The sequence below is a fragment of the Phalacrocorax aristotelis genome, chromosome Z (assembly GCF_949628215.1).
Source record: "Phalacrocorax aristotelis chromosome Z, bGulAri2.1, whole genome shotgun sequence".
Lineage (NCBI taxonomy): Eukaryota > Metazoa > Chordata > Aves > Suliformes > Phalacrocoracidae > Phalacrocorax > Phalacrocorax aristotelis.
The window spans coordinates 77,955,830-77,975,573 of record NC_134311.1 but is presented as its reverse complement, the minus strand read 5'-3'; the positions used below and the strand labels follow the sequence as shown (position 1 = coordinate 77,975,573).

Below are 19,744 nucleotides of genomic sequence, written 5' to 3'. Positions count from 1 at the left end.
GCAGGTCAAATAAAAGCCAAATGCATTCATCCAGCTGTTTCCCCTTGTTCGATTTTGCGTTCCTTGCCCTTTTTCCAGGCAGCACTATCACTTTTCTTATCAGCCATGGGTGTTTCTCTAGGCTGGCCTGGATGCTTACGGAAATGAGACTGAGCCGCAAACACCCATGGGACCTCCACTGGCAATCATTCTTTTCACCATCATGATGGTAGCTCCAATTGCTTTCTATGGCAAACTGGGTCCCCAGATAATGTACACTGGAAGACACTGGCCTCTGGTATGGTTATCTTCAGCTTCAGACACCTTTACATCTTCTCTTCTCTCCCTGTTTTGTGCATCTGTTCTGGAGGACAGAGTACCAGTTCTGCCTGGCTCTTGGCACAATCCTGTTTGCTTCTTTGCCGTGGCACCCAGGAGCCGGTAGTGAGAAAAGCTCTTTGCTTCATGCCATGGGTCTGAACCTCAAGGCTGTTTGGTTTTCTCGTCATCTGTAGCTTTGTAGACTGGGTCAGCTGTATTGAAACATTCTGAAATTCTAGAGAGTTTTGGAAGCCTGAAGTTAATTGTATAGCTGTATTTCAGGACTGGAGGGGAAATTACAGCTCAAACAACCCTGAATTCCACTTTCAAAAGCCTACCCTGTTCTCCTGGCTCCAGGGAAAAGCCCAAATGTAAAGGGGCTCATTTTCCAGGCCTTCCTCAAGACAGCAGGATCCCCATGAGAATGACAAAGCTGGCCAGATTTGCTTAATTTTTATGACTCAAGACAAGGTGTTTTCTTCTGCTGCTTCATCCACTTTTGCAATTTGAGAGTCAGTTCACTTAACTTCCCTACATCTAATCTCAGCTTGGTGGCGTTTCATATCCTTTCCCCATCCTTTGCCCTGGTGGTGGGGGTGTGAGTCTCACCCAGGCTTGCCTGCTTTCAAGGAAATAATCCATTCTTACAAACCTATACAGTGTAGGAGAAGAATGTGTTAGGTCTTAGCAAAAAGCAGAGTACTATAACAGTTCCAACAAAAAACTCTGTCAGCATATAAATCCCAATGTGTACTATTTTCTCGCTAAGTAGGTCTTAATAGAAGTGGAAGGCGCTGTACCTGCAGCTCTGATCAACAAGGGAAAGAAGACTGGTAGCATCCAGAAATGAACCAGCAGACAGCAGGAACAACTGAAAATTAATGATCAGTGCAATGGATGGAGGTAGAGTTACAGTGGTTGTAGTTGCTTATGGGATTTTGCAAGCATTACTACAGAGCAGCATTTTCATGTACACACACAAGCAGACAAATCCATTGGAAGTGAAGACGCATATTTTGTAGTAGACAAAAGGAAAAAAAATTATATCTGTTGGAAAACTCAATTTCTGGGAATGGAAAATGCCCTAAACAGGTTTTAATTTACACAAGTGCAATAAACTCACTCAGCTACGGTAGGAAACCATCACTTGCTGATAGTTTGTCACCATCTTTGCCTTTCTGGATTTCTCCAAAGCCAGGAAGTTACTGCCTGGATTCTGGTTGAGCGGTTTTGCAGAGCAGAGGTTTGTGGATGACAGAGCAATGGATCTGTCAGCACTCAATTGAAATGAGGGAAGTGTGGAGAGGTGGGGTCAGGTACGGCTGGGGTGCCCTGAAGCAAGGGGGAAAAAAGACTCCAGATCACCAGAGTTGCACAGGTCAAGGATGTCTCTGTCCCTCTGTCTTTGCCTTTTGCAATTCAGTACGCAGCACAATTTGATTTGCAGCTGGTGAGATATGCTAAGCAGCCTGAATCCCTGTGTATTTTGTGTAGGTGGGGTCATTGGATGTTTTTGGAAGGGCTCCCACTTGTACTTGGTGCTTCAACCCTGCTGCGCTGAGTGAAGCTGCACATTTTGGGAGCATGGGGTTGGGTCTGCCTCAACTACATAAGCAAAGTGCTGTCCCTGGAGAAGGGTGTGAGGATGCAGCTCCATGACAACTTAAGCTACTAAAGGCACCGAGGTAATTGAATGCACTCAGGAGATGCTGAGCTGCAGTCAGAGATGCCCAGAGTCATTCCCAGGGAGAATATGGTAGAAGAAATCTTTACTTCCCACAGAGCTATCCCTGGTCTTCTTATCCCACCACTGGGATGTGTGAATTCCAGCTGTGGCAACAGCTGCAGAAGTTTGTAAAAGACCCCCTGAGAACTGTAAAATCAACTGCAATCAAGGGCTTGTTTCCTGTTTGAACTCCTTCCATCTTCCAATTTAAAACGCACACTTCTGTTGAAAGGGGAGCAAGGGGACAGTGTTTGGCAAACAGATCTCACTGTCAGAGTGGTGGTATTTCTGTAACCCTGGCAAACGTGATCTACAAAAACCCGAGCCAGTCTGCAGTGCTGGGGAATGCGTCTATCACTGTAGACTAGCAATATCTGGCATGGATGAAGCACAGAGCAGCTTCCCAGCAGCTGGAAATTTTAGGGGCTTATCTTATTTGGACATGTTGTAAAGTTTTGGGTTTTTCAGCTTGTGGTGAGGCCCTGTGTTGCTGGAGTACCCCTCGGGAGCATAAAGCCCTTCCTGATATTTGCTGGCGGCTGACAGGGTGCTGGCTGGCTCCACACACAGGCTGCCTAAGATTTGGGAGGGGGGCCTTTGCCCTCCCTGTTGGACAACTTTACACCCCTATTTGCACAGAGACACCAGTCTGTAGTTGCATGTATGGGAAGAAGAAGTGTTGACATTACAGAGGGGCTGAAAAAATGACAATACTTATTTTAAAATCACAGCGGTATTAAATGGAGCAGGGACAGAAGGGCCCAGGCTCTGCTGCAGAGCAGCTCAGGAAGTTGAGAGTGGAGGCAAGTAAAGAAACCTGCTCTGGCAGCAGATTTTAACCCATTGCCCTTTGCCTGGCTCTCGCCTCCTATACAGAGCTGCAGCTGCTTCACTCCATCACTGGTTGAAAGCAGGTTTTCCAGCCCTACAGCTATAGGTGTCCTCCCTGGGCTGAAAGGTGTCACCATCTCCTGTAGTGGCCTCCCTCTGTACTGCTGTTTCTGTCTGCTCTGGACCCCAGTTGTATGTGAGGGGGTTGTTGGGTCTCAAAAATGGTCATCACGTGAAAGAATCAGTAGTAAATGTCATGCTCCAGCAACTAGGATGCTCCAGTGTGGATGGCATCATGGCTCTGACCTCTGCTACAAATAATATCCACTGAGAAGGCAGATCCCTCCCCTCCCCATTCCAGCTTTGCTGATTGTTCATGAAGAGTGATTAACAGGGAAGTCATTCTGGAGTCATCAGTACCCAAGCCAGGACAGTTTGGGCATTAAAAGCACTTGCCTCAGCTTTTCCTGTAAGAGCTTCTGTGGCTGATCTTATCAACAGAAGCACCAATGTCTTTGTGGGAAGAGAAAGTCCTCTCAAATTTGTCCTGGTTTTTATTTGTGGGTTGTTTTTGTTTTTTTCTTTGGAGGGCAAGGAGCAAGTAGGAGAGTAAGAAAAATGACATTTGGAGCAATAAAGTAAGCATTTTTCTTCAAACCACATAGTATGGGTGCTGTTTTCACATTGGACTCCAGTTATAACAGGATAGATGGTGTTTGCTTACTGGTGAGGTCCCTTGCAATTCCTTCCTGTTGCTTAGTCTGCTCCTATCTGCCACTGCCATTCAGATTTTGAAGGCAAATGTTCAGGAGGTGGGTTTTATGTACGCAACTGCTAGGCTAGGCGTTGATTTGTACAGCAATACTTATTTCATTCTCTGTGGAGGTGAGCTGGATGGAGTGACTGCTCAAACTATAGTAGAGGATTTTAGTTTTAGTTTTGTTTTTTTTTTTTTGTTTTTTTTTTTTTTTTTTAATGGCAATATTTGTTTTATGTTAGATCTCTGGGAACTGTCTACAAATTATTAGTTCCATTGAAAACTGTACATTTTCTTTCCCTTAATGAAAATTTTTTAAAGAACTCAATAGATAGCAAGCTGTTGGGGCTACCATTGATAACTTCAGTTAGTGCTTTTATTGTCTAATGCTCCCTTCCAGGAGACACTTGATTTGTCTTGGCTGTTTTCAAGATGTATTAGGACTGGCTATAGTCACTCAAAGCTTTTGATTAGCTAGAGGCTTAATAAAGCTGTTTATACCCTATTTTTTATGGGTGGCTTCAGCTCTAGAGATTGCTTTACTAATTGCTTTCAGGATGGATTTGCTTGTGGCTGAGGAATTAATGTCTGCAATGGCTCTTATATGACAAATTCTTTCCAATAGCCATATTGTGCTTGGACTTCACTCTTATTTTTAAGAAAACAAATAATATGCTTGACATAACTAACCACAGTTGAGGTTTTTCTTTAAAAATATCATTCTAGCATTATTTTAGCTGACTCTATTATAGTATTTTTGTAACTTTGTGTTGCTGCTATCTCTGATGCTGGATTTGTGTACGGGCTAAATTAAACGGTGCAGAGCAAATGAACAGGTCATGCTAGTTTGCATGGGCTTTATATTTCATTGACTACTATAGAGGGAAGGTGTTCAGGCAGCTATATATCACCACATGTGTTATTCTGGCTTTCTTTGTTTCTCTACCACAGCAATAGCACTGGGATATCCTTGATCTTGCAGTCTGTAGTGGCCTGATGAGACTGCTTTTTCACTAACGTCGTTTTGCAGGCATCATGGCTCAAAGGGCAACTTGGCAGCCTGTTCTCCTGTGGCTCTCCACTTTCTTCCCTGCCTGCTGACACCTTTTCTGATGGTGTCTCTGCTTTTTCTGGAGTCACCATGCAGGATTTAGCAGCTGCGCAAGCAGCTTACAAACACACTTTAACACTGGCTGGGATGGTAGATCCATTTGCAGCGGTCCTCTGTGATAGCTTTAAGTATTAACTGCCTTTGTGCAATGCCTGGGTCACAGTTGCTTTTTGCAGACAATATATTTCTCCTAAATTAGAGGTTCTTATCTCTTGCTCTTGTGTTACAGAAACACACCTGTGCCTCTGGGCTCCTTATGCTTGTCAGAGCTCAGCATCTCTGGGAGGCTGCTGGGATTTTCATGGGAGGTTTTGACCTCTATAGTGTGTTTGCTTTCCTGCTTGCTGCAGTTGTACATCTGTTAGGTCTTCCTCCCTCTAATATAGATAGGCCAAATATCGAGCTGTGGTCAGTTCCACCCCTCTTAGTTTGCCCTGGGGCAAAAAAGTCTCATGGCTAAGGTGTCAGGGAGACTGCTGGGATTCTTGGTCTTTTGTTAAACTCCAAGAAGACTTGTGGCATGTGGGAACGTCAGCTCACTCTCTCAGTACTTTCCTGGAGGGCACTTTTAAGGACAGGTTCAGAGGTTAGCCTGAGGTCTAAGATCATAGAATCGTAAAATCATAGAATCACGGAATCATTAAGGTTGGAGAAGACCTCTAGGATTGTCAAGTCCAACCCCCAACCCAACACCCCCAGGCCTCCTAAACCATGTCCCCAAGGGCCACGTCTACACGTCCTTTGAATCCCCCCAGGGACGGTGACTCCCCCACCTCCCTGGGCAGCATGTGCCAGGGCCTGACCCCTCTGGCAGGGAAGGCATTTCCCCTCATCTCCAACCTAAACCTCCCCTGACGCAGCTTGAGGCCGTTCCCTCTCGTCCTGTCCCTGGTGACTTGGGAGCAGAGACCAGCCCCCCCCTCACTCCAGCCCCTCTCAGGCAGCTGCAGAGAGCGAGAAGGGCTCCCCTCAGCCCCCTCTTCTCCAGGCTAAACCCCCCCAGCTCCCCCAGCCGCCCCCCAGCACACTTGTGCTCCAGACCCTGCCCCAGCCCCGCTGCCCTTCTCTGGACACACTCCAGCCCCTCGAGGGCCTTCTTGTCCCGAGGGGCCCAAACCTGAGCCCAGCATTCGAGGTGGGGCCTCCCCAGGGCCGAGCACGGGGGCCCCATCCCTGCCCGGCTCCTGCTGGCCACACCAGTGCTGACACAAGCCCGGGGGCTGGTGGCCTCCTTGGGCACCCGGGCACTGCTGGCTCATGCCCAGCCGGCTGTCAGCCAGCACCCCCAGGGCCTTCTCCGCCGGGCACTTTCCAGTCAGAAAGATAGAGGACAGACGTTTAACACAGGTGCTCAAGTCTGAGGGCGGAACAGTTTATAACAGCTGTGAAACTTACTGGATCCCTAATGTTCAATGACAGAATTATCTTGGCTACTGAAATTTGGACTTATTGGCATGTGTGAGGCTGTCCTGCCAGGTGGAATCTCAAATCTGTCTCGCCCAGATAGGGGAGGAAGTAGGACCTAAATTTTACTAAAGCCTGGAATGGCCTAACCTATTTAAAAAGTATCTCAACATAGTTATATTGCACCATATTTTTGTCTCCCAGGCTGATTTCAATTTTGGATGCTCCTTGTAGGAGGTGTTTAGAGTAGTTGGCAGTTGCTGGTGCTCCTGGTCTTTCGCACAAGTGGTCCCATGAGCAACACCCAGGCTCACTTTTTAAAAAGGTCCATGTACTGGTGAGAGCTGGGTTCCTACCTGCTCAGAGACCCTCAAATGAATCTGCAAAACAGCCCCATGTCAAGAGGCAGAAAGGACAGCATCTGATCTGGATGTTTGTGGTTGCATAGTCTTTTTGCATTTTAAGTCTTCAACCCTTTGGGCCTGTGATTTTAAACTGATCATGTGAAAGAACTTTAGAACAAGGAAGCTTTTCTGACCGGCTTCTTTTGCAGAGGTTTTGGAAAAGGTTCCCAAGAAAAGTCTGCTTTAGGGCAATTGGTCCTTCCCCATTGTAACTCTTGGAAAGGCATAAAGTGGCAGTGTCTTCTTTGCACCTTATGCCCATCAGAAACCATTCCCTGGGGAGAACATTGACAGGAGTATCCTCAGCTTCCTATGACTAACTCTGATGATGCCTTGTGAGGTTTCTCTGGGATAAGCCAGACACTAAAGGCCCGTGAGAAGATCCCAGTCTGACACCCAACAAACATCAAGGGGAGCTTTTGACTTGTTCATTGCTTTTGGCTTAATGCAAGGGAACTGCTCCCATGGCAAAAGGAGAGAAAGAACTGCAGCAACTGCCACCAGCAGAAAATCTTTATCTCATTCTTTACATGAAGTTTTCCTGTTTCCCACTGGATGCATGTAGAGATTCAGACCTGCTATTTTGCATTCAGCAGGAGAGAGATTTTGTATTTGTAAGACAGAAAATGTTGCAAGGAAAAGAAAAATGTTTGATCATTGCTAGCTAGTCACTCTTCTAGTCTGATTAAAGGATATATATTTATACCTTCTTTGTCTTTTTGCTTAATGAGGAATCAGGAGAAGGCACCAAAAATTGTATGCACTCTGTAAGAAAATTTACCTGGGTATGTTGTAGCTGTTAAGAGGGATTAAGAGGGTTAGACAGTGACAAGATACAAGAAGGTAAGAAATCACTCTGTTTATTCCACTTTCAAATATACATGTTCTTAATTTGAAGTGCAGCTCTTGGAGTAGTTCTTACATTATTTATTATGATTAGATATCAAGTTCTTCTCAGCATATTTATTTTCTTAAATTACATGTCTGAAATTAAATACAGCCTCTTCTCAGTGTTAACATTCTTCTGCCTATTCTTACAATTATTATTGATAAGAGGTGACTTTCACATTAACAGCATGTGGATTGATAAGGCAGTGTTATTTTGTTACCTGAGTGCTTTTTGGAAAGCTCAGCTCAAGGGCAAATTGTGTTTCCTCCGGAGCGTGGGATGCTGAATCCATAGCCTTCAGACTGCTGCCAAAAGTGGTGTTTGTGGCTATTTTGTTTTTGGCTAGCATCTGAAAAACTGCCCCAAAACTGCACATTCGTTGACAATTGAAATCAGTAAGCATGGCGGTTTTTGGGGGTGCATAGAGGGGTGCCTCCTGTGCTTATTTTTGAGTCGCAGGAGGGTTTCTGCTCCTTTTGTTTCTGTTCTTCTCTCCTGCTCTCTGATGCTCTTCTCTTCATTCTCAGGTAGTAGATCCTGTTGGCTTCCGGGTAGGTGACTTTGCAGAGGGGGATTTTGTAGATGGCTGGGTCATCTGAATTTATCAGCAAAAAGAGAAGTGCAGAGAAGCAGAAAGGCCAGGTGCAGAGTGGCAGCCCAAGCTGGGAGGGGAAAGGACAGACAGATAGGTGCACTTTGATACCTCTTTTTACACGTTCCCTTTTCTAACTTCCGCCTGTTGCTAAATTTTTGGATTTGAGAAGCTGGGAGAGCCTGCGCTTTCCTGAGGACAATGTGACACAGGACATGCCTTCCTGAACCACCCCCCTACAGGATCCCCCATTCGGATCCAGAGGAGGACACCCAGATGCAGGAGCCTACATGGTGGTGGCTACATGTGAGCTAGGTTCCTGCTGGTCACTGCAGGATGGGAAGCTTCTTTGCTACCAAATGTCAGTTCAGATGCTCACACAGAGGTATCTAGTTATTGGAAATGTATGGGCGTACATAAGGCATCCCACATGGGAGACCTCAGCCCTTTTGGAGATGCAGCTGTTGGCCAGAATGGCAGTTGGCATGAATATTGAAGCAACCGAATGAGTGTCCAGAGTTTTGTTGACTGTAATGCAAATCAAGACACCCAGCTTTCATGTGGACATTAAAATTCTCTAATGAATGAGCTGAATCCTACCCTCACTGTCTTGTAGAAGTCATTTACTGAGAGTACTATTCCCCTGTGTAACTGGCATCGCATCCAGTCCTCAGTCCTGCTCTGTAACTCCACCCCCTGACCTGACTTGAGGTCTGCCAAAAACAAAATCACAAGAAGAAAATGTAAATATTTTTTTCCTGATGCAGCCCAAAAGCAAGTGTGCTTAACAAAGCAACCCGTCTGCAGGGTTCTACATGGTACGGAGTGGATGCCAGATGAATACATTTAATGCATGAAGCTGCTAGTTATAATTTTTTTCTTTTAAGTTGCTAAATCAATTTTATTAAAATATGGTTTTACTTTAATCTCTCAGATCTTACAGAAGAAACAAAACTTGGTGTTTCTGGCTTCACCTCTTTCCTGATCTGTTCAGATACGATGATTTTGTATTTAAGAGAACAGTTTCCCCCCAGTTTTAGTTCTCATATCCAGATCAAACTTAAATAATATCTGTGGGGAGGATGGAAGAAAGATTTTGGAAGAAACAAGGAAAATTTTAGACCACTGGGAATTGTTCAAAAATATTGACTGCAACTAAGTGTTGCATCTCAAACTTCTCACTGTTGCTGGAATTCACATATACATGCACAATTCTGCTGTGGATTACATGCTCTGAAGTCTTTGAAATCTTATTATCAGCTGCAGAGTCTGCAAGTGCACAATTCAACTGACAGAGAAACTGTACAAGCCCTGTCATTGGCTATAGCATTCTTGCTTCAGTGCTGTCAAAACTGAATGGAGGATTTTGAGGGTCTTCTTTAGTATTATATGATAACAAATCAAAATACAGTTAAAACAGACACACCAAAAGCCAATTAAAAATCCTTCCAACTTACCACAGATAGGGCATTAGCAAGAGCTGCTCCAGAGTAGGCACAAAATAATGCTGAGAAAAGAAGACCAAAGGCAGCTCGATATCAGGAAAATCTTGCTCATCTCTTCAAAGAAATTATCAGAAATAATAATATTGTCCAAATACACAGTAAAGTATCCTGCCGCCTACCTGATATAAGGATGCATGCTATAATTCAACAATTAGTTAAAATACCCCAATGCTGCATCTGGCCATGTGGGCTGCCTTTGGTCCTATCTGCTCTGTAGAGATGGGTGGTGAATGAAGAATATGTTTTGTCAAGAACAAGTGATGGTGGTATTTCTTTTTTCTTTAATTTCTTTTTAATTGGCACAACTTGACCTTTGTGCAGTGGGGGATTATAGGGATCCCCCAGTTTTTGGCACTGGGGAGGCCCCACCTCGAACGCTGGGCTCAGGTTTGGGCCCCTCGGGACAAGAAGGCCCTCGAGGGGCTGGAGCGTGTCCAGAGAAGGGCAGCGGGGCTGGGGCAGGCTCTGGAGCACAAGTGTGCTGGGGGCGGCTGAGGGAGCTGGGGGGTTTCGCCTGGAGAAGAGGGGGCTGAGGGGAGCCCTTCTCGCTCTCTGCAGCTGCCTGAGAGGGGCTGGAGTGAGGGGGGGGCTGGTCTCTGATCCCAAGTCACCAGGGACAGGACGAGAGGGAACGGCCTCAAGCTGTGTCAGGGGAGGTTTAGGTTGGAGATAAGGGGAAATGTCTTCACTGAAAGGGTTGTCAAGCATTGAAACAGGCTTCCCAGGGAAGCAGTGGAGTCACCACCCCCAGGGGTATTTAAAGAACGTGTAAATGTGGCGCCTGGGGACATGGTTTAGTGGTGGCCTTGGTAGTGTTAGGTTAACAGTTGGACTTCATGATCTAAAGGGTCTTTTCCAACCCAAATCATTTTATGATTTTATGATTCTATGAATTTTTCCACCAGTGTGTCTGTCCTGTGGCTTCAAACCAGAAGCAGTTGTCAGTGGGCCTCCTTGCCCGAGGATGTCAGAGGTGGTAAGGCAGGAGATAAGGCACTCAAGGGCAAAGTGAAGGAAGGGAAAGCTATGGGGAAATCCAGAAACTGTGCTCAGGACAGAAAACTACTGAAATGCAAATGGTTGGAGGCTGGGTGAACCTTCATGGGAATTCTATATATGCTACACTGTTCTTAAACTCTTGCCATAGAGTCTCTTTTTGGTTACTGTTGGAGATGGGGTCTTTGGGTAGATGGATTTTAAACTGACCTTGTGTAACAGCTCTCGTCTTCCTCTAATGATACATATAGTTATGAAAAGGCTGCTTCTATGAATCTGTTGAGTTGCTAATTTGTTAAACTTCTGTTCATAGCATAGCTTGTGCTCCTTTCACAATCAGTACTTCCACCCTTTCTATATGTTTTTAGGTTATCATGGCCTCAAGGCCCTTCTCTCTGCACTTACAGCTTGCACATCCAATCTCAACTCTGATGCCATCACAGAAATAGCTCTTGCATAGTACCTGGTTTCGCAGCAGAGTGGTATTTGACTCCAAACCTGTGCTACTGACAAACTGTCTGGCTGCATAAATATTTATCTTCCCTTTATGTAAAAGATACGTACCACAGGCAAGTGACAGAAGATGACTCTGCCAGGTCAGGGCATAGAACATGCCCCCAGTTGCAATGCACGCGAGTGCACTGTTGTAATTGTGTAAGCCAAGGTAGATGCTGTCAAATGGTGACGCAATGCTCAATGCTGCAAGACAAAAGGCAAGGCTTTGAGGTCAGGTATGAGACCTGCCATTTGCTGGGAATCAATCATCTTTTCCCTGTGATATCTAGATGAATTTAACCATGCTCACAGTTGCATAATATCCACATGCAGAAAAAAGGATGAAGTCAAAAGAAGATCATTATTTTGGAGCTCTGAGTGTGTTGTAGTTAGTCCCCCTGATGGACGATCCAGCCTGGGTGTCCTTCTTGCAGAAAGCTGTGCGTACAAGCACAGCTTAAACCTCATATGTACCCTGATTTTGAATATCAGAGGTACAGCTCAGTGTTGTTTGTGGGAGTAAGCAAGGTTTTCCATCTCTTCCTAGTGACCTTTGCTAGACGTGGTGTAGATACTGGATGTGGTCGCTCCATCACTGCTGTGGAAGTTATCCACTGGGTTGGGAGCTGAGGGTCTGATTCAAACCTGACATCATAGCTACTTCTGCAGGATTTCTGAGGCTTCAGAAGTATCAGTAAAAAGAGCACAATATGTAGTGCATACACCATCTTCATGTCACTCTTAAGATTAATACATTTCCTGCTATAACATCCTCATTTGTCTTCTGTTTCATCACCATGCTTATCCCCAGATACTTTCCCCTGACCTTTCTCTTCTAGATCAAATATCGGACCTGTACAAAACTTGCCAGATGCTCAGAACTATACAAATTGTGGATAGTTTTGTTTTAAAAAAAACCCAAATATAAGACAGTTCACATCTTGTACAAAGTGCATGAGGGCGCAGAGAACTTATTGTTGGATGACTGTGTCTTTTCCAAGGTTGCTGCCTTAGGCTACACTTATTCCATCATGGCTTTTTATTACAATCTGTCACAAAAGTGGCATTAATCTTGCTAACTTCTAGGGCCAGATTCCTCTCTCTTAAGACTGTTTCTCTGGTTAGGGGAGAGAAAGGTCATTTTAGCATTTGTTTAGCTATTTTTGCAAATCTGCATCAGGATAGAATGAACTGCATCCTAGAAGTCTCTTTCTTTTCATTGACTGATCAGCTCCGAGGTAGACATCTGCATGCAGTGGTAATTTAAAACACTGGTGGTGGAAAGAGATCAGTTCCAAAACTATTTCTTTATCATCACAGCCAATGGCAGGATGGTTAAGTAAGGTGGAACAAACCACTTGCCTGAGTTACAAATCTAATTCAAAGCTTAAAGAAAATCTTCTTCTGTTCTTGCCTTCACCATGTTGTGTGACCTTTGGTAAGACCTTCCAAATGTAGAGTCAGCTTCAAAAATAGGAGTGTTGTCCCACGAACATCCAAGCCCATGCAACTTTAAAGTCTAGACAGTCATGTAATGGCTAGTGTCAAGGTACTGTAATTAAAAAATGACTTTGGTTAATTTTCTTACCTGCAAACATCCCCACTGTCGATCCAATTGCAGCATGTAAACAAATAAGTGGGGAGGAGATAAGTAAAGCAACAAGGAAGATGCCTCCAGTCCAGGGGTTTTCACAACCATACACTTGACCAACACCAGCTGGGATGGATTGCAAGAGCTGTAGCAGCCAGTAGAAAAGGGCATGTTAAAGTATCTCTGTACTCAGAAGGACACAGCAGTTATTTTGCCCAGGCTATTGGTTAGAAAGGAAGGAAGCAACCCTGGCTCTGAGGGATACATGTGGGCTGTCATGCCTTTCAAACCAGCATTAGTTCACTGTTTGGTTTGAACTTCATCAGTCCAAGATGGACATTTATTTCTTTTGGAACGGTAATATTGAGGATGGGGTGGTGGGGGTTGTGGTTTTGTTGTTTTTTTTGTGTTTTTTTTAGGTAACTTTAGTGAGGGAGAAAAACAGTAACCTTCCTAGGCAATAATACTATGACAGGCCTGGTTGATTTGAGCTTATCTTATATTGTATGAAGTGTATCAGTTACCCTTGTGCTGCTTTGGGAAGGTCATCCTCCAGAGCTAGAGCTAGACCTGAGGGTATTGGGTATAAGTGATTTTCTGTCTTTTCAGAACCCTGATGTTTCTTCTGTCTTTTCATATTGTCACTGGCAGTCTCACTGATGTTCCTTAAACTACATCTGGCCAGCAAGACTGTATATCCAGATATGCTTCTGTACTGACAGCACTCAAGACTTGCTTTGAGGCAGTACAATTTTAGGTGAAGTGAGAAGTTCAGCAGCTCTTTTCCCTCAGGCTCCGTCAGCCTTTGCACTGGATCAGCCAGGACATCCCCTAGGACTTTTATGGCACTGTCCTCTATGGACTAAACCAAACCATGTAGTTCCGTGAATTGTTACTGGCTGTACACATCATTTAGCCGTTCTGACCCATGTGAATGTGTTACCCCAAGTGTGAATGCCTTCACACTCGCCTTTTTAATGAAAAGGCTTAGGCTTGTTGGAGTGAAGCTTACCAGTGGCACATTGATTGCAGACCAGGTGATATTGGGCGCTGATGCTACAGGCTTGATGAGGGTTGTAGGGAAGAAGGGGTTGTAGTGTCCTGTGGCTGCCAAGTACAAAGTCACCGCAATATTGAAGGGCAGAGTGAAAACAGGAAGGTCCCATTTACTGAAGATGGATCCCAAAGCACTGGACAGGATTGGACTAAGAACAGAGGGAGAAGAGAAACAAGTATAACTTGTTCATAACATTTACAGTGACGAAACAGCCTACCACTTTGGTTATAAGCTCTGGTAAATGCAAGCCAATACCATTCCTTTAGAAACATAAGGTAATGAATACCTTTAATATATTAGTTTGCATCAGACAAATAGCTGCAGAATGCTTTTTATCTTTTTGCAACAACTATCACATCCATTCATGGGTGGTATAAACTCTACTCCCTTCTCTCAGGACAGCTGGCTAGTGTGCAAGTGCTCTGCTAGCTATGCTGGACTCAAGAAGAAAACAAAGAAATGCATCCAGTAGAGCATTTAGGTGTGGATGGAGAAAGGTAATCTGGCTTCTTATTCGGTAGAAAAATCTAACAAGAAACAGAAGAGCAAGTTTTAGGAATGCCACATGAAGAACTGTGGGAGAACTTTGGATGGCCTGAAAAGCTGCCATCTTGAGGAGGCAAGAGGGAGTCGGAAATTATGTGATTTGCTTTTTATTTTTTTTTATTTGAATAGTTTGGAGGCTATCAGAAGATGGTTCTGGAAGAGGAATGAAGCAAAGGAGGTGATCAAAGAAGATGGAAAATCTTCCATTAAGAAAGATGGAAAATATTTACTATGTTAGACACTATTTTGGGGAAATGAGGAGTCCTTAGGACATATGGAGCCTCACGGAGTGTAAGACGAAGTTACCACTGTAACAGAGCTGTGAAAGGTGTTGTGCCAGGCATGACCCAGAACTTGATTGATGTTCCTGCTTATGTCAATGAGACTGATGCCTCTACATGCTTCCCAGGTACCAGCCAAAGTCATACAGCATTTTCTGAAAACTGAGCTTCCTTCTTAAGAAACATGATTAACTATATTTAGCATGTAGAGTACTTGGGCTGGCTGCCAAAATATTTAGAGACTGAACAATAAAAAGCATGTAAACCTTGAGATATTATGGCTTTCCCCAAAGTTCTTGGCTGTAGACCTGGAATATAAACTTCACCAGATCTGCTTTTCTCAGGACATTTCCAAACTGCCTTATTTCCACTTGAAGTGGATGTCCTGCATGAATACCTTTGTGGTAGCGTATTCGTAAGATAATATCTGTTTTTTATGGTGCCCAGAAAGCAAGTGGAAGAGGGTGAAAGGCCAGCTCCTGTCCTTGATGGCAACAGACTGTGTTCTGCTGCTTCCAGCTCAGCTTTCCTGACATAAGTGAACTCTGCAGCTCTTATGCTCAACCTCCAAGTAGCAGTGGACATTGCACAGTTTACAAAAATTCATTTTTAAAAGACTTGTATTTTTCAAGAAGCTGTATTTGAGTCCTAGAAGTCATTAGGCTGCTTCTAATAAAAAACTCCACCCAAATTATCTGGCATTTCAAAAGCAACATCTTGTGTCCTGTTATGTAGATATTATCAGTGGAAAAAATGCTTTGTTCTCCCTGTATAATTTCAAATGAACCCTATTCTTCTATGACAAATTTGGTTCCCAGAGAAGTTTACAGATTTCCTTGCTTGTGGCTGTAGGAAAAAAAATCAACACTTCAGTGAAAATGGTGTCCTAATTTCTGTGCTGAAATACAAAGCTTCTGCCAGTTATATATCTTGTCAGGAAAAAACAGAAACAATTAAAGAAATGCTGACTTCTAAAGCTGCAATTCAAAGTATCAGATGAAAAAATCACTGAAATGTCTAATTTAAAAACCTTTCAGCTCTGCCCTTGAGATTTGTGAACTAAAAGAATGAAGAAAAGTTTGAATAAAAAGCCTCAAGGAATTCTGGCAGAGAAGAGAAACTAAACATTCTTGCAATGTGTCCTGGGTTTTGAGAGGTTCTTACAAAATGACCTTTGCTGAGAGTGACTAAAGAAATAAAGTATGAAAAAAAATATCTGATTTTAAAAGCAGTAAAATGCAAAAATGACTTGTGTCTTATCGCTAACAGTGACTAGAATGTGAGTCTTGAATTAATTTCAGCTAAGGCTGTTAAATAGGTTCTGCAGTGCTGTTAGGGTCCATATTTAGTAATGGTAAATTTAATCCTGAAAGGACATGATCTAGTATTCAGAATTACTTGGAAGAATTAATTCTGCTCATAACTGGTTGCATGTCTGAGAGGGGGAAGATTGAATTCAGCGTGAGAGAGCACCAGGTCGGTTCAGTGCCTGGGTGAGGAAGAACCATTGTGGTGTTGGGCACAATGACATCCACCCTGAATGCGTCCTGCTGTGGCGGGCCATTTGCAAAGAGTTGAAGTCCATGTGCTATAATGTGTGGTCTGTACCTATGACCTCACACCAACGTGCCTCACAAGCTGTGTGCATCAATGAATGCTTCTTTCCAGTGCCACTGTGGCTGGACCTACTGGTGTAGAGGGGACTTCCAAAGTGCTTGATCTGTATATAGCAGGACAGGAGACCTCATTCTCTAAGAATTCCCTCTAGGAGGAGAAGTGGCACTTACCAGGCCATCGACATAACTGCCACAGGAGGAAGAAGCCACCAGTAGTAATCCCCTTTGTCAGAGAAGACGGCTATGAGCACTCCCACCAACATCCCGTTGTAGCCATGCTGCCCAGCTGCAATGGCGGATCTGTGATGGAAAGAAATGTTTGCAAGGTAGCAAGCTGTGCTGAAGGTGAGCTGCCACAGGGACCCACTGAAACACAAGTTATAAGTATTCTGCTCCCAGTGAAGGGAGTGTAGGGAAGGATGGAAAAGTGGTGAGGTAACTGCCATATTGCATCGCACTGGTGTGTGGAAGGCAGGAGTATGGGGGCTGTTGAGTGATAATGATCCAAGGGGTTTTCCTAATGATCCAAAGGATGTACATGACTGTGACAATGGCTACCAGAGAGAGATAACTTTCTGCTTTCATGAAGACAGCTAACTATGGGGACAGGCCAGCTCTCCTTGGACCACAGCCCCGTCCTCACATAACTGCTTCCAAACCATGCCGGAAAGCCAGTCTGCTGTCTCTAATGTATTCAGATGTGGGGCTATGACCCATCACTGGGTTTCTGATACCATAAGGATCAATTTTTATCAAGTGTCTGGGTGTGAGGTACCACCTACCTGTCCTGACTGAGGGCCAGTGCAGTTAACGTCGACACAGTCGTTCCAGTACAGCCTGTGAGCAGCCACCAGGGGCTCTGGATGAAGATCCCCACTAAAATGATCAGCCCGCTGAACGGGTTGTTGACAAACATCACCTGAGAGGTGCCTCGCAAAATCCAGTCCACCAGTTGGACCATTAGGGGCTTATCTGGAGGAGATCACATAAAACCACTGGTGATAAGGCATCATTTCAGCAGGACTCCCTCAAAGCACACTCATCTCTACAGCTGCTTTCTGTCCGCAGAACAGAGGCAATGTATCAACAGAACTGTAAAACCAGCCTCTAATTTATTGTTGTCTGATTGTATTTTGCATCTAGCACTTGAAAGTCTAATAGGGATGAATTGGGCACTGCTATAAAGTTCGTGGAGAGATTAATAAAAAAATAGTTTATTTATGGTGGAGAAATAACAGTCTTTCTTGCATGGTAGGTTGCTTAAAGTTCTTCTGTTAATTTAATGAGGAGATGGTCCCTTTTTGGTGTATAATTCAGTTGCAAAGAGGGACCTAGGCAAAGACTGAAATTAGTTTATATGTGGATAGGGAAATATGGAAAGGAAACACTTTTGTTGTTTTAGGGACCCAGAATAGAGTTACAGTGTAAATAACAGATGGGTCAAACTATCAATGGTGTCTAAAAAAGTACTTTGGGAACTGAAGAACCTAAATTAAGAGAATAGTTAGTATAGCTTGGACCGTACTCAGCAGAAAAAGTACTTTCCAAAGGAGAACAAGCCATTGCTCTTTAGAGAAGGCTATAGAACCCGGACAGAGCAAACGGGCACCACACTCGGGTACCTCAGGTGAGTGCAGGGGTGGGACGGGGTCTGTGTGGGGCTGAGGGCAGGCTGTCTGAGGGCATCTATGCACAGTGCTCCTGATGATCTCCATGGGTGAGGAGGGTCTTGTAGCACTGCAATAACATTTTGTTGCTGGCTTTTCTACTCCAGAGTGACCTGAATTTTTTTCTGCCATGCTTCTGGGAAAGGTGTAACCATTTCTGTACTGCCGTGTGTTATTAATCATGATACAAGGAGAATGAGGTGCTGCTTACACGCACAATATGTTCATGCAATATGCGTATGCAGCTTTCATCTTAAATATTTAAAATTAATTCAATTAGTTTACATTGTTAAATAGACACAGAATAGTGCCAGACTACCTTTTTAATCTGGTCAATGATTTATTTCTAAAACCTCCTCTCTTTTGCACTCCCTCCTTTTCCGCTTCCTTGTGTTATATTTATAATCAGTCTCAAGGTTTGCTTTCTTATGAGATTAGTTTAGATAGAGGATCTTTGAAGAGATGGGTACCACTCTACATCTCTTCAGCATCACTGGAAGAGCCCTCCCAAGAGGCTGGAGTGCAAGTCCAGGGCCAGCTTTGCAAGCATCACTCATGCTGTGCATTGTTAACGAGCCAGGCAGCTACAACCAGGGAAGAATGAATTCTGTAGAGGAGAATGACCAGGCTTGTTGGAAATAATTTTTGCTAATATTTGGTGTCAAGCTATGAAATATGTCAGCAATGCTCATGGTTTTGGACACAGATATAACGAAGTATTAAAATACAACCAGTGGGCAGTGGCCAAAGCTTTTCAGGACATTGAGTAAGAAAAGCTATGTACCACACATGGACCACTGGAGTAAAGAGAAAGCAGGAGGACATGTTCCCCTGTGGCTGGGGATCACACTGCCAGCGTGCTGAGCTCCCTGCCTGGAGGCATCTCAGCCACCCTCCTCCACCACTGTTAGCCACTGCACAGCCTGGCTTTACACAGCTGTCTTTTATTTCTCTCCCATTGCTGCAGCATACTGGTAACGAACCTAGCCTTGTCAGAGGACCCACAGCCCTACATAGCCTCTCAAAGCCCCAAATCCATAATATTTCTGGTTAATGCGGACCATCTGCTCATGTATTTTTCCTGTCTGGACAGTAAACCTTTGAGATCAGTACTTGCTTTGTGTTTTATAACAACGTAACATCCACAGTAATTATTGCTCCCCTAAGGCTGGTAAAACAAGAGCTCTTGCCCACACAATCAGGAGTCAAGTCCCCATCGCCAGCCCACACGTGGATAGGAGATGGTTGCTGATCCAAAGCACTTACAAACAAGTCTAAATCCCCAGCCCTGAAGTGTGATTCTGAGCACCGTTAGAAGGAACGTGATGCTAATGACACCTAACTGATTAACTGTAAAAGACTTCTGTTGCCTGTGCTCAGTTATGCCTGCAGCCATGGTAAAGGCAAGAGGATGCAGTGAGAGCCCCTCCCTGACACTAAAATGCTTTGGGTTAAAAAACCAGAAGTTTTCAACGATCGTGGACCACGCTGCCTCTGCTCTGCCTCAGGGAGTGAAATGGCCCATCATCTCATGCCCCAGCACTGAAAGTACTGTTGGCAATATAGATGTTCCCAGCTAGCTCTTCCTACCCGGAAAGACCCAAACATATCCCTCTGCTTACTTTTCATCCACTCTCCGTATTCTTTCATTTCTCCTGTGAGATACCCGAAAACTTGGTGGATCCGATTTCTGCTTCTCCCCAGCAGGTCCTGGCCTCTTGGCTTCTGCTCCTCATACAACTGCCTCTCACCAGGACGTTCAGCCACAACAACCTCTCCAAGATCCATGTCTCTTGGGTGGTGAGAAGACGTGACTGTAAATTGCAAAGCCCATGTGTTAGAAAATGTTTTGAGTTGCACCCTGGTAACTTTCTGCTTTACTTTAGAGCCCCATGGTGATATCCTTTTTCAAAGATGGGAGGTTTAATGAAGGGACTGGCCTGAACAGCTGCTGAGTGGTGTGCGCTGCTGCCTGG

General features: G+C 44.4%; 1 protein-coding gene across 8 annotated transcripts in view; it reads right to left on the bottom strand.

Annotated features, from left to right (window-relative positions):
• Positions 1-7,377: 7,377 nt before the first annotated feature.
• LOC142050186 (urea transporter 2-like) overlaps positions 7,378-19,744 on the bottom strand; it is a 300,623-nt gene continuing 288,256 nt past the window's right edge. For 6 of the 8 annotated variants that reach the window (XM_075078583.1, XM_075078585.1, XM_075078584.1 and 3 more), the window contains 8 exons: positions 19,391-19,582; positions 16,884-17,073; positions 16,273-16,401; positions 13,614-13,806; positions 12,599-12,746; positions 11,080-11,214; positions 9,472-9,521; positions 7,378-8,084 (listed from right to left, as the gene is read on the bottom strand). In XM_075078583.1, coding sequence (XP_074934684.1) covers positions 7,815-8,084; positions 9,472-9,521; positions 11,080-11,214; positions 12,599-12,746; positions 13,614-13,806; positions 16,273-16,401; positions 16,884-17,073; positions 19,391-19,556 — 1,281 coding nt within the window. In that variant the 5' untranslated portion in view covers positions 19,557-19,582 and the 3' untranslated portion in view covers positions 7,378-7,814. The remainder of the gene's footprint in view (positions 8,085-9,471; positions 9,522-11,079; positions 11,215-12,598; positions 12,747-13,613; positions 13,807-16,272; positions 16,402-16,883; positions 17,074-19,390; positions 19,583-19,744) is intronic. The other 2 variants (XM_075078586.1, XM_075078587.1) reach the window with 2 other exon arrangements.